This window comes from Otolemur garnettii, unplaced genomic scaffold (assembly GCF_000181295.1).
Source record: "Otolemur garnettii isolate 467f Iridium unplaced genomic scaffold, OtoGar3 scaffold00005, whole genome shotgun sequence".
Taxonomy (NCBI): domain Eukaryota; kingdom Metazoa; phylum Chordata; class Mammalia; order Primates; family Galagidae; genus Otolemur; species Otolemur garnettii.
In genome coordinates, this window is record NW_003852400.1 from 22,978,456 (window position 1) to 22,992,725 (window position 14,270).

The 14,270-nt window shown below is 37.6% G+C and overlaps 1 protein-coding gene across 1 annotated transcript; it reads right to left on the reverse strand.

The window, feature by feature from the left end:
* Positions 1-472: 472 nt before the first annotated feature.
* On the reverse strand, positions 473-13,994 carry PDK4 (pyruvate dehydrogenase kinase 4). The gene is made up of 11 exons (XM_003782686.3): positions 13,601-13,994; positions 12,330-12,471; positions 10,143-10,214; positions 9,223-9,407; positions 8,942-9,028; positions 8,423-8,500; positions 6,330-6,406; positions 4,304-4,402; positions 3,985-4,095; positions 3,571-3,684; positions 473-2,640 (listed from the first exon to the last, which is right to left on the reverse strand). Exons 1-11 carry the CDS (start codon positions 13,728-13,730, stop codon positions 2,497-2,499), a joined length of 1,239 nt encoding a protein of 412 aa, XP_003782734.1. The 5' UTR covers positions 13,731-13,994; the 3' UTR covers positions 473-2,496.
* Positions 13,995-14,270: the final 276 nt, after the last annotated feature.

The window sequence follows — 14,270 nt, forward strand, 5'->3', positions numbered from 1 at the left end:
AGTCTCATTCCACTAATACTATTTTTTTTCCCCTTCCTCCTTTCCTTCTTTTTTTCCATTTATAGAACTTTGCCTATTAATAAGGGCATTATGAAGGTGGGCAAAGGATGCTGACTAAAGTAGGATTCAATACATTTTTAAAAAGGCATTAAAGTTAGCAAAGAGAATATAACAATTTAACTTAGTAATTTCTATCCTATTCTCAACTTATTATTATTCAAATATTTAATCCAGAAATTGTTGTAAATCTAAATTATCTAGGTTATTCTTTTGGCGCTCATTGCATTTATGCAAACATAGACACAAAGTAAAACTTTAAAATTACAAAAAATTATAGAGAACATATGCATTGCAAAAATGATTATTGAATACATACATGTAGGCAAACATTGTACTGTGTATCACACATATTTTCACTCAAATTCTTAGTAATTTGAGGTAATTTAGAGAAAGAATTAGAAAAGACTACATCTACTATTATAAAAAATATTTATTAAAAAATTATCACATTTCTCTGTACATAGCATAAAGACAAAACACAACTTGTACATTAATAATTTAAGTGGGCCTGAGCATTCAGTATGCATCCCTAGAACCCACAGATTTCACCAACACCATTGTAGACTATTTCTGTTTTATAGAACTCCATTCGTGCAGTTGGTATTATTGCAATGACTAACATTTTTTTTTTCCTTTAGTGTTTTAAAAATTGTTTGCAGCGTTTGGGTTAATTAACCAGCTGCTTTAAATCTTTGGTAAATGAAAGTATTTATATGAAAAAAATATTTAGCTCAAATTTCAGTAAAAAGCTGAAATGACAACCCAATGCAAAGAATTTTGTGTAATCAATAAATGCATGAGCTGGAGTCCCACCATTAAGAAAAGCATCACCGAGGACGTCTGATGATAAAATCTGAAATTCACAACACATAGTTCAGGGTTCTATCGCCACTACCAGCAGCACCACAACACTAGGCCATCACAAAATTAAACACCAATGTTAAATTCAACATACAAACAGCACTAATTATTTTACAGTACAGAAAATCCTAGGTTTTTTTCCCCATATACAAGCTTAAACATTAATTGACAAGATGAGTTTATGTCATAAAAACCTATTACCTTGTAAGAGCAAGAGCCACTTGAAAAAGCTGCACTGCTTTGGGGGACACCAATTCATGTTCCTGCCAATAATTTGTCCATTGAAAATATAGATAATTTCTTGAAATAATGTTTTGGGAAAACAGAAAGGTGCCTTTGCTTCCTTCCTTTCCTATCTCCTTTTCTTCTTTCTTTCCTTCCTTCCTTCTTTCATTCCTTCTCTCAGGGTAATCTGTATGACTGACCTGTCAACCTGTACATTATACCTTAACTCTCCCAAAGTACCATACCCACTGCTCTCAGCCCCAGTGAATCACAAAGGAGAGCACGCTGGCATGAAAGCCTCTCACTTCCAGGCAGTGTAAACAAGGCTCCAACAAGTATATCAATTCTAATATTCTTGAGCCATTTGATCATTAGAAATTTTTTTACAGGCATGTTAATCCTGGAGTGTAAAGAATATAATTAAATATATCAAAAACACATCTTCTTTAAGCCTAGAAAATGGATGCTTTTGGATCACCACTACTTTAGAGCCTTTCATACTGAGTTAGGTTCTGAATCCATGATTTCTTTCCCTAACATTGGTTTTTCCAATTGACTGTTTCATTTATAAAGAAAGCAGTAAGAGATATTTTTGCTGTCACTCTGACAATTCTTCTCTCTCTCCAACCCTGACATCCCAACTTCAGTGCACATTAAACAATTCACCCGAGACTAGGCACCTGGCACTAGTGTTCACTTATTACATAAAAGTGTGAACAATAAGAGTAGCATAATAAAGGAACTGTATTGATCAGAAGAGGCCAATGCCTGGCTGCAACTTTGAGTAAAAGGTTTTGACCCATTCCTTTTCATTTCAAGTGAACATTATTTTAGTCATCAGCCTTTCCTTCCTAGAGCACATAAATACATGTAAAATATACATTTACATATACGTCTAATCACGTAGTGTGAATTAAGTACTAGTTCTTTGCATGGCAGGAAAATGCTGGTGTACTGACACTTTGATATTCAACAAATATCAGTATCTTTTGATGTCCTCAGTCTTTTGAAATTGCTAACCTATGTCTTCACACTTACTCCCTTTCCCATTCTTATTGATAAACAGATGGAAAACTGAAGCTTATTTCTTCAGGATTTGATATACACCGATGAGCTACTCTACATTAAAAAAAATAAGGAGCTGGTCATCTCTTCACTCCTGTAGTCCTATGCTACGTTCTCCTGGGGCACAGAAAGGAGCTCCATTCCTCATGGTTTCAGTGTTCTGATCAAGGAGTTTTTGGCGCTGTCATTTGTTTTTGAGGAAATAAGAGTTCACACACAAACATTCAGGAAGCAGCATTCGTGCAGACCCACTTTGATCCCTTAAAGCGTCCTGAGCGTCCCTCTTCACATGGCCACTTTTTCCTTTGCCAGGTTCTTTGGTTCCTTGCTTGGAATACACCAGTCATCAGCCTCAGAGCTCATTTGATAATGTTTGAAGGCTGACTTGTTAAAAACTGGGAGTTTTTCTATAGACTCAGAAGATAAGGCCTAAAAGAAGAAGGAAAAAACAATCATACCAAGGAAGTTAACGTGTGGCATAATTCACACTTGAAGTGATTATTCAAAATATATTCAGAGGTTAAGTATTCAAACACCAATAAGTTCATTTAATTGATTAAGCAATAGGAACACACCAGAGCCCACACTGATACTGTTAATCTATCAAAAGTCTCTTTCCCAATAGCATGAAAGTTTTTGCTTGTTTATGGAATGAGCACACTATTTCAGATGGTCCAAGGCCATTTGGCAAATAATTCCAGTGCACAAACGGGAGTCTTGGATGCCTCATGTCTGTAAGTATATTTTCAGTTGACATAGTTGGCCAATGATTAACAGAATCAGGACAGTGATCTTGACAAATAAATAGGGGCTTTATCAGAAATAGGAAAAACATGCAGCAAGTTTAAAGTTCAAATAGGAGATGCCTGGCATCCCACTGACAGTTTGTGAGCAGTCAGCTTTCCTTTCCCTGGGTTGCTGATAAGCTCAGCTCAAAGTCTTGAGTATCTTGATATCTGTTATTTTCTAGGCTGGGACATCATTAGCATATATTTCTGACACATTCAAGTAAAACAAAGTAGAGCTACTCTCACAGATGCCAAAAGGCGTTGCCTTTAAAAATTCACATGTTTATGTCCTCATTCTGAAACTTTGGTAATGTGCTTCTTGGAGCACAATTTTACTGCACTTGAGGCAGGTGGCGTGGCCTAAGCTTCTTTGCTAAGTTACCATATTAAGTAATATATATATATCTACACACACACACACTCAGACAGCAAATGGAATGACTTGTGGTCATTATCTACACTAACTCAGTGTGGGGAATTCACTCTGGACCATAGAACTCAAGGCTGTACAAGAAGCAATCATTTTAGAAATATGAGTGATACGATTCCCTCTATTGAACTCAAAGGATACCTTTAAGTAGATGATAGCATCTGTTCCATATCCTGATAAAGAGTAGAGATTCAGATCTCCTTGAAAGTACTTGGCATAGAGGCGAGAAATTGGCAGGCCGTAACCAAAACCAGCCTAAAGGGGAAAGATCAGTCATTGGTAAAGAAGTGTACAGGATTGTTGCAATACAAAATGCAGGAGGAAGTTATTTCCCACGCTGCTACTGATGTGCTAGAACCTATATAGGTATCTTCTGCTTCCAGAGAACCCTCATAGAATTGTTTCACCATTTTTAGCTTGCTTTATCATTTTGTCATCATATCCCCCATGCTTAATTTAACTAAATTGATTACCTTGTCTAAACACTTTCTTAGTAATCCTTGCTTTAAATTTAGAACTAGGTAGCTGGGATGAATGTTGCAATATTGGTCTTACCAAAGGAGCATTCCGGGAATTGTCCATGACAGGTGTTGGCGCGGTGGAGTATGTGTAACTGAAGAGGCGGTCAATAATTCTCAGGGGAACACCACCTCCTCTGTCTGAAATCTTAAACAAACCAACAAGTCATCAGAACCACACATTAAAAACAATGTGCATCTGTCTACATAAAAATATCTTTTCTTCATTTAATAGTCACATGGTATGCAGGACTTGGGTCTAGTGCCAACAGTTTTATTATTAATCGACTTTTTAATTCTCTCAAGAGAGACTCTTCTTCCCACCCTCACCCAACAAAACAGCAGAGAACAGTTACCTTAATTGTAAGGTCTTCTTTTCCCAAGACAACAATCACCTCAATAGGGGTAAGGGAAGGCCAATTTTCCTGGTGTTCCACTGTTGCCCTCATTGCGTTCTAAAGAAAACAAAACCACAAGGAATTCAGAGGCAGAGGAATGAGGGGCAATAAATGATTTTTATGTTTAAAATAAAAGCAGCGCAGAGGGCAATTCTAAGTTCCTATTTTTTAACTTAGTAGTAAAGCAGCTCTGTAAATAGCCATTTATGAATGTGTCATGTAAGATGTATAATGAAAAATATTCATTTACCGTGTAATATAGCTCCTGGGAGTAATGTCTAATGGAAAAACAATTCTGCTTGCTGTCAAGTTCTTATTTGTAAGCTTAATTTAAATGTAGAAATTGGTTTTTATAGTCCATTTCCTAGCTCTCCCTTTTCTGTCTTTCCATTACATTTTACATCCAAGCACCAAAGACTATTACATAACAAATGAACAGTGAATCATTGAACCAATTTATTGGCTTTTATAAAATTTGTTAGGAAAAGGTTGTTACTATTTAACAGGACAGTCAATGATTCTGAATTAAATTTCAATTTGCATTTGATTATCATCTTAACTTTTAGCAATGATGGCAAAATAACTCTATGAGTTGAATGATTCAATTTAAAAAATAAATCTAATCAACAACGAAAAGCACTTTTGTCCTTCAACAAGAAAAAACTAAAACAAATTTTCAGCCTATTGGCTGAAACTCATACAGTGTTTGAAAGAGTACATGTAGTTCCTTGTAGATCAATGTATTTTGGAGACTGCACAATGTGATTCACAGTGTCTCAATGTTTTAGAGCCCAGGGGAAGTCCCTATTATCTTTCCAGTTGTCCAATAAAGCACCAATCATTCCTTCAGTCATTCATTAGGAGAGGTCATGGGATGGGCGCTTCAGTGAATGAGGAGAAGATATTGGGACTCAGTTCGGTGGAGAAGTCTTAGTTTATTTAATCAACTTTCCTCTCTATCCATTTTCTGGTAGGTTATGTTTTCTGGTTTCTATATAATATTAAGTTCTAGTCATTAGATAAAGTTAAATCAAATAGATGTCTCATGGCCTTAGAGTAAGTTAGGAAAGAGAAAGCTCTGAAGAGTGAAGTCAAAATTCGTGGCAGATTTCATTTTTTTTTTTTTTTTAAGGCTTCCTCCTTGGAAAGGATCACAAAGGTTCACGTGCTTTTCTGTTTTGGTTTACATTCAGTTCAGGGTTTTAGTTTCATCTTACAACCCATGAAATGATTTGAATATTAGTATCTGGCAACTCCAGACCAGTAATATCCGCAAACTCTAAGATCCTGTTAGAAATGCAAATTCTCAGATTTAAAGAGTCAAAATCTCTAAGATGAAGCTTCAGAATCTGTGTTTTAACAAGAGAAGCATTGCTCTACAGGCTGTCCGTGCAGAGTGTGGACTGTGAACCAGCAGCATTGCCTGTATCAGAAATTTAAAATCCCAGACCCACTATGTTTGAATTAACAAAGTTCCCAGGTGACCCATATGCATTTTAAAGTAGGTCACTTCCTGGAGGAATTGACTGTGTTCTGAGCATGTCCTAGACTCTGAATAGGGCCATGCCACCCACAGTCATTCTGGACCTGAACCTCTAAGTTTGGAGTTGGACCAGCCTGTGGAGGTGGAGGTGACAAGGCCTCATTCACTGAAGCATCCACCCCGTGACCAATCTTAATGAATGACTGAAGGAATGACTGGTGCTTTTATTGGACAACTGCAAAAATAATAGGGACATCCCCTGGGCTCTAAAATATTGAGACACTGTGAATCACACTGTGCTTTCTCCAATACACGCTGATCTACAAGGAACTACATGTACTCTTTCAAACACTGTGTAGCTTCTTAGGAGCACAGAAGCATTCTTAGGAGAAGATATTGAGGCTCAGTTTAGTGGAGAATGATACACGAAAGAAAAATAACAACTAGTGAACATTTTTTTTTTTTTTGAGGCAACATCACAATTGCTGTGGAGCATCATACCTTGAATAGTTCAAAGAGCATATGATGAAGGTGAGAAGGGACATATACGATGTGAATTGGTTGGCCCGGGAATTTTCCTAAAAAAAGAAATTAAACTTATTTACAGTTGGGAAACAAACATTTCACTGAATTAAACCTCCATATCTATTTGATTAATATTTTAGATACAAACACAGTTGAAATGTTCCCTATCTTCTACACTCACAAATCTCATCCTAGAACTATGACTAGTTTATTTAGAATAGGAGTACTGGAAAATTTCAGAGTTAAAACTATATGATTTTAAAGTAGAAAAAGACAACTGAGCTGATAGTTTAACACTGAAATTAATGCCAGCTCTAATTTTCATATTTTAAATTCACGGTAAAATAATACATCTATTTTTTTCTTGTTTTTTTATCAGCCAAACATTAAGTATGATGCTAAATATGCTTAAATTTCATTGAGGCTAAAGAAAACAGAGAAACAAAAACTCATAATACTGGTTGAAAAGAAAAATAAAAGTATTATTCTTCAGTGTTCTAGGCCCTGGCAAAGTTTGAATCAGAAAACACAAGGTCTGGCACAATCCTCTCTTTATCTTATTAAACAGTTCAAGCAGTTTATCTACAAGAATTATGCAACAGCACTGTTTATGCTTAGAGATGTTTTTCAGTCTTTATTTGTACTCCCATTTTTAGTTCAGCATTTGCTTTATATCTGTGTTCCTAATGTGTGAGTTAGGCTACTCTTAATTTGAGCAACTTGATTTTTAACTTTCATCATGAACAGGAATTGTTCCTGTATGTATATTACTTGAGAACGATGTTTACTTTAAATGGAAAGGAGAAGGTTATTCTAATTTATGTATAGTGTTTGAGATGTAATTATCTTCTAGCACAGAATGAGAGAGGATGAACCCAGTGCCTTGTATTTATTCATCATGTAATCACTTGAGTCAATGTGGGAAGACCTTGAATTGCCAAGAACTGAAGCTTTTGAAGTATGTTCTGCTTCTAAAACAGGAGTATACTCATAAAGCAGGATTTTTATTGTGCATATTCAGTTGCTAAGCATGATTTATAAAGAAGAATGGTGTAAATATTTAACGTGACCCTCTCACAAAACTTTTAAGTGTGCAATGCAGTATGTATAGTCTTTTTTGTTTTCTTTTCTTTCCTTTTTTTTTCTTTTAGAGACAAAAAGTATGGTAGGCCAGTCAGAGCTCACTGGAGCCTCAAACTTCTAGGCTCAAGTAATACCCTAGCCATGGTCTCCCAAGTACCTGGGATGACAAGGGTGTGCCACCACACCCAGCCAATTTTTAAATTATTTTATAGAGACTGGCGTCTTGGTATATTGCTCAGGCTGGTCTTGAATTCCTGGCCTCAAGCAATCCTCCTGCCTCAGCCTCTCAAAGCCCTGGGGTTACTGGCATGAGTTTCTGGGCCCAGCCCTGCAATATACTGTTGTTAACTACAGACACCACATTGCAGAGCAGATCGCTGGAGAATGTTCACCTCGCATATCTATATCTATTACACAGAAACTGCCTGTTTTTCTCTTCCCCATAGCCCCTAGCAACCCTGTTCTTCTCTCTGCTTTTGTGAGTGCGACTATTTTAGATATCTCATGTAAGTGGAATTGTGCAATATTTGTCCTTCCTTGACTGGCTGATTTCTTATAGTATAATTTAAAGCATTTTTGTTTCCAGGTCTTATGAGTAAACTTGTTGGTCTGTTTAGGAGGCTGTCTCCACTGCTAGCTGGTTCACCCTACTTCTGGTCTCTTTGTCCCTTATAATCTGGAGAAAGTAATCTTTCTTTGATCTCAAATATTGGAATCTAGTTGCTATTTTAAACTCCCAAATACTTTGTTTAAATCATTTTTGTTTAAATCATTCTTCTGTCTGAGTCTTCCTTAGCAACTAAATATGCACAAGTGGAACTTTCTGGTTGAGATAATTAAAGAGAACCTTTGGCTTCAAAGAAAAAATGAATAGAATTCTAGGAGGAAAAAGGAATACAGAAGTTGCTTTATATTTACAAAAAGTGATCATACTTAGAGAATATTGAATTTTCCATAGGTTAAAATATATTTTATTTATGGCTTACCATTCACTTGTGTGAGCTTTAGTTCTGGAGATGTTAAGTAATACTGATCACAGAGCATCTTTGAACACTCAAAGGCATCTGGAATAGAAGTTGGTTTTCATCAGTGAAATGAACTTATGTCAAGTACAGTTCTCAATTGATCTTAAGTGTTTATACCAGCCTAATCTAAAATATTCACTAAAGTACAGCCTTATGAATATGAAAAAACACCTTTTAAATATTTTATTGAAGAAAAAGTTAAGTTGTATTTTTAGCAATAGAAGTGTGCACTTCACAGATCAAATACAATATAAAAGAATATGGCATGTTAGCCACTTAATGGTTGGAGTTTTAATAACATTTTAAATGAATGTTTATAATCCTGACTCTCAAAAGCAAGGAATCTTGATGATGGCATTTATAAAAATATAAATGGAACATTCTGTGACTATAAATTCATTCACAGTCACCTCAATCATGGATGTGTCCATCGTATATGGTACATTTTCAATAACGGAAATGCAGAAATCTAGAAATTACCTTGGACTACTGCTGCCACATCACAATTTGGATCAATGCTTCCAATGTGGCTTGGGTTTCCTGTCTGTGAGTCACTAAATATAAGAACTGTTGAAAAATAAAAACAAAAATATTGTTGTAAAAATCAGAATAATGATTAGAGCTACCACTGACCTATTGATTAGTTCTGTAGTATGATTCATCTATACCTAGGTCTATTGACCTATTGATTAGTTCTGTAGTATGATTCATCTATACCCAGGTCTATATAAGTACATCACGACCATGAGGAGCTAACTTACTGTGCTGGTTCATCAGCATCCGAGTGGAAATACGGTTCATGTAAAATCGATCCAAAAAATACTGAAGATTTTGATTGGTAACTGGGTCAACTGTACAGCCATCTTTATACTCTATGATTCCTTGTGCCATCGTTGGGACAACATTATGGTGTCTATTTCGAACTTTGATGAGTGTATCTACAAAGCTGAGAGATAACATTTGCAGTGAGTGAAAGTTCAAATAAATTTCAATCACTTATATTTCTTAGATTACTTCACAGAAGGCAAAAACTCTTTTTGCTTTACTTCTCTAAATGAGTCAAATGATAAAATGTTGGGGTGAAGGTTTATTAGGGCTCTCCCTACAGGTTTATCCACTATAGTACAGGAGGTAGTTTCATTTACTCTGTTTCTAGTGTACACGTAAAACTATTAGCTCTGTGACTAGTGCACACAGTATAGGTGTTCATTAAACCTTAGCTTTAAACAAATTTAATGTCCTCATTCTAAAGATGACTCTAGAGTGCCATCGTAGAAGAAGTTTCCAAATTTCTTGTCAGATGAAGACTCTCAGTTATTTGGAAAAATAAAATACTTAATCTCCAATGACATTGAAATGTATGACAATTATGTAATAGTAAATCCTCCTGTACTTCTAATCATTGAATTAAATTTATAGTAAAAATAGATCTCCTTCAGGGAAAACAAAAGCAGAGAAACTAAGTCCTCTACATTTGCTCACACTCGGCATCATTTTCAGTGCTGTATTCTTTCACTTCTGAAAAAGCCATGAGCCAAACCTTGTCATCTGCAATGGGGTAGCAATATATTACTATTCAGGGTTGAACTCTTTAATTTAGGTCTAAAAATATCTTAGGACTATGTCTAGAAATAGACAAATACCACATCCTAAAATACTTATTCCAATGCATAGAGCTTACTCTGATAAAGCTTTCTGGTCTTCTGGGCTTTTCTCATGAAATTCCACCAGATCCATCAGGCTCTGGATATACCTACAAAGCAACAGTTGTACTTTAAGTTTGAAAATTAGAAAGCAGATAGAACAGCTTTTTCAAATAACCTGAAAACGGAAACTAAGCACTGTGTTTAAAGTTAAAACTTTTCCTTGAGAACATTTGGAAAACAATATGATTTAAAAAATTTAAAATACTACAACCTTTAACCTTCAACTTCCTAACCTACAATCTACCTTAAACTGTTTCTTTGATTATGTCAGGTCAGTTTCAGTTTTCTCCTTTGTGTCCCAAATGTTTTCATTCCTTCTAGCAGAAACACTTAGAAATAACTTTAAAGAACGGCGTACAGCCTATAGATATATGAAAAAATGCTCACCATCCTTAATCATCAGAGAAATGCAAATCAAAACTACTCTGAGATATCATCTAACTCCAGTGAGATTAGCCCATATCACAAAATCCCAAAACCAGAGATGCTGGCGTGGATGTGGAGAAAAGGGAACACTCCTACACTGCTGGTGGGAATGTAAACTAATATGTTCCTTTTGGAAAGACATCTGGAGAACACTTAGAGAACTAAAAATAGACCTGCCATTTGACCCTGCAATTCCTTTGTTGGGTATATTCCCAGATGACCAAAAATCGCATTACAACAAAGATATTTGTATCAGAATGTTTATTGCAGCCCAATTCATAATTGCCAGGTCATGGAAGAAGCCCAAGTGCCCATCGATCCACGAATGGATCAACAAACTGTGGTATATGTACACCATGGAATACTATGCAGCCATTAAGAAGGATGGAGACTTTACATCCTTCATGTTCACATGGATGGAGCTGGAGAATGTTCTTCTGAGCAAAGTATCACAAGAATGGAGGAAAAAATATCCAATGTACACACCCCTATTATGAAACTAATTTAAACCTTTTTATATGAAAGCTATAACCAAATAGCCTAAGAATATGGGGAGGGGGAGGGAGAAGGGAGGGGGTAATGGGTGGAGGGAGGGAGTTTGGAGGGATTACTTCTGAGGTTTACCTTATAGGGGTACAGGTGAATCTTTCTAAGAGTAGAATGTGAATGTTTTAAAGCAATAACTGAGAAAATGACATGAAGGCTGTGTTGACCAGTTGATGGAAGTATTTCAGATTGCATGTGAAAACCCCACACTGTACCCCAGAAGTGCATTAATGTACATAGTTACCGTTCAATAAAAAAAAGAAAAAAAAAAAAGAAATAACTTTAAAAATTGTGTTAAAAACTTTATTCTTTCCTACTATATTTACTTATAGGGGAGCGGAATTCTTGAATGCTGCAGCAAATACTAGCAGAACATGTGTTTCAGATTGTGACTGTCCTAAGGATATGTAATACTGATACTCCTTGAATGAATCAGTGGACAAAAAGGTGTGCAGTGGGGGGCTTATGAGAAGCCTCTCAGGTGAGTTTGCCATCTGTGTGTATTCTGGCTCTGTTCTCCAAAAACCTGCCCTTTTGGGTTACCTACTTTCTCTAAGCAACATTAATTTTATTTGTAAGATGAGATTCTTATGTAAAAAGTGGCACTCCTGAGTGCTGGCTATGTGCCAGGTACTGGTCTCAGTTTTTTTTTTTTTAATGGATTACCTCATTTAATTACATTCAGACATTCCTTTGAGTCACATACTTAACTCTCCCTAATTACAGATGGGGGATAATCACTCAGTGGCACAGAGAGTTTAAGACACTTGTCAAGGATTCCACAACTAGATGTGGTAAAGGCAGGATCTGAACCCAGAGCCCACTCTGTTAGTCCCTTTGTAAGACTGGGCCCTCCCTAAATAGTAATCATTTGAATCTGAACTGTCTTTTATTATTTAAAGCACAAAATTAAAATTGCATATGTCAATTATTTTTCAAATGTTTTCTAGAAGTCCAAATTGTATTGTGAAGTAATTGACTTTTTTAGTGTAAAAATAAAATCTGCTTATAGCTTTATAATTTCTCATAAGGATAACTTATCCTCAATTAACAAAAATATTAGTTACATCTTTCAAAAGTATTTACTGTTCAGATTATCTGTTTTCCAATTATGATGCTAATATAGCTGAAGAAACCATACTCAGGTAACTATTTTAAAACTGGACACTTCAAAATGGCTGGCTACTTACCAGCTTTTAACCAACTGCACTGAAGAGGTATTTACTAATCGATCAGGGAGGATATCAATTTCCTTCAGGATATTGGCGAGCCTTACAGGCAATTCTTGTCGCAAAAATGCAAAAGAAGTTCTTTCACATGCATTTTCTGAACCTATAATAAATGAAATTTATTTAGTTTTTGGAAAAACATGTATTAAATTATGCATTTAAATAACATTATCAAATATTGAACACACATATTACAAAATTATATTTCGCTTTCAGTTGGCTTACTGTTTATAGATAATCCAGCAGTAGTTCTTTTCATCGACTCTTTCCTTTCTCCTTCTCCCCCTCCCTCCCTTCCTTCCTTTCTCCTTTCCCTCCTTCTTTCTTTTCTCTCTCTCTCTCTCTTTTTTTTTTTGCAGTTTTTTTTTTGGGGGGGGGCCTAGGTCCGGGTTTGAACCCGCCACCTCCATATAAGGGGCCCACACCCTACTGCTTAGAGCCACAGGTGCCACTCCTTTTCTCTCTCTTTTTTAAAAAGACTGAACAATACAGGAGAATTATTGTTTTCTCTTATTAAAGTGGACTCGCTTCCAAGAAAACAATCATGCAGTTCTTAATATTCACAAAAGACTGCAATGTTCAGTTAATATTGCAACGTCAAAAACGTAACATCCTTTAATGGGTTCAACAAACATGAAATCAGAGTGGGGGAGGTAAGAGTGTAGAGTGGTAGTTGTGTCATTTTCAAGGTAGTGATAAATAATGCCACATTCACACCCTTGAAACTTTGCTTATAAGTTCCCGTAAGTGTGAAAATATTTTCAGCAGTAATGCAAGTATACGTAAAGCTATAATGGTGAAGAGATGAAACCTGCAGAGAGCTGTATCCTGTGGAAGGTGGCTAAGGGATATAAAATCTATTAATGTAAGGTTAGTTTACAATATTAGAATTCTTCTCCAAGAAGAACTATGCTGGGAAGGTGGGGATAAACTTTCTAGTTCGATGCTTAATGATGACTGAAAGCAAAAAGTATTTTGACTCGGAGACCTGGACAGAAACATCGAGTATCAGGACGGCTGCAGGTGGCCTTAACCTGTAGTAGGCACAGGTGTTAGAAAGCAGACAAGTCTAGGAAAAGGCAAGGGGTGCTGGCGTCGGGGCTCCAGAGCTTAGCAGCAAAGTGGACCTCGTTCGTTTTAACTGTTTTAGTCCAGCCCTGCTATTCCCAGGTGAAAGTTAGGGCCGCTCCCCAGCCCCCGCACCCCTACCTGGGCCCTCCGTCCCCGCTCACCAAAGTCCAGCAGCTGCTTCATGGACAGCGGGGACGGGCTGTAGCGCGAGAAGTGCTCGACCTCTCGGGGGACCAGGCCCGCGCCGCTGAGCGAGCCGGCGCTGCGGATCACGAAGCGGGCCGCCTTCATCTTGCTTCCACCGGCCTGGAAGGGGCTGGTGCTGGCTTGAGGGTGAAGGCTGCTCCAAGCAGACCCGGGTGGGAAAACGGTGCGCGGCGCGTCCGGGCGGGGACAACAGGTGCGCTGGCGGGCTCGTGTGGTCCGGCCTGGGCTGGGGGTTGGGGTTACCGAGAATTGAAGGAGCTGGGCAGTGGGTCTGAGGCGCAGTGGCTCGAGACTCAAGTTCGCGTCTTGCCACCGCCCGCCGCCTCTCGTGGTTTTATTTGTTTCCCCCGCACTTCCCCCCCCCCGCCCCCAACCGGGAGGAGTCTCTGGGACTTCCAGATGCATCCAGAACTCCGGGCTGCGCCAATCAGCTCAGGGAAAGAACTTTGGGCCCCGCCCCCAGACCGCGGTCTTGGAGGAATGTCCTGGCACAGTGACCACGGAGTAACCTGGCACCGGTGCCCGGGGTGGAAAGGACAAAGGGTGAGAAGGAGAACAGAGCGGAGGAAGCTAAAACGGACATCTGGGGCAACGTGGGCTCACGATCGGCCCTTGGGACAGGGC

What these genes read in the sequence shown, in the direction of transcription:
- PDK4 (XM_003782686.3), bottom strand. Translation starts at nt 13,730, where the DNA reads ATGAAGGCGGCCCGCTTCGTGATCCGCAGCGCCGGCTCGCTCAGCGGC. An exon ending in GAAGCAGCTGCTGGACTTTG is followed by an intron (nt 12,472 to 13,600) that starts GTGAGCGGGGAC and finishes CATTTATTATAG; the next exon opens with GTTCAGAAAATGCATGTGAA. An exon ending in GATGCTGATGAACCAGCACA is followed by an intron (nt 9,029 to 9,222) that starts GTAAGTTAGCTC and finishes ATTTTTCAACAG; the next exon opens with TTCTTATATTTAGTGACTCA.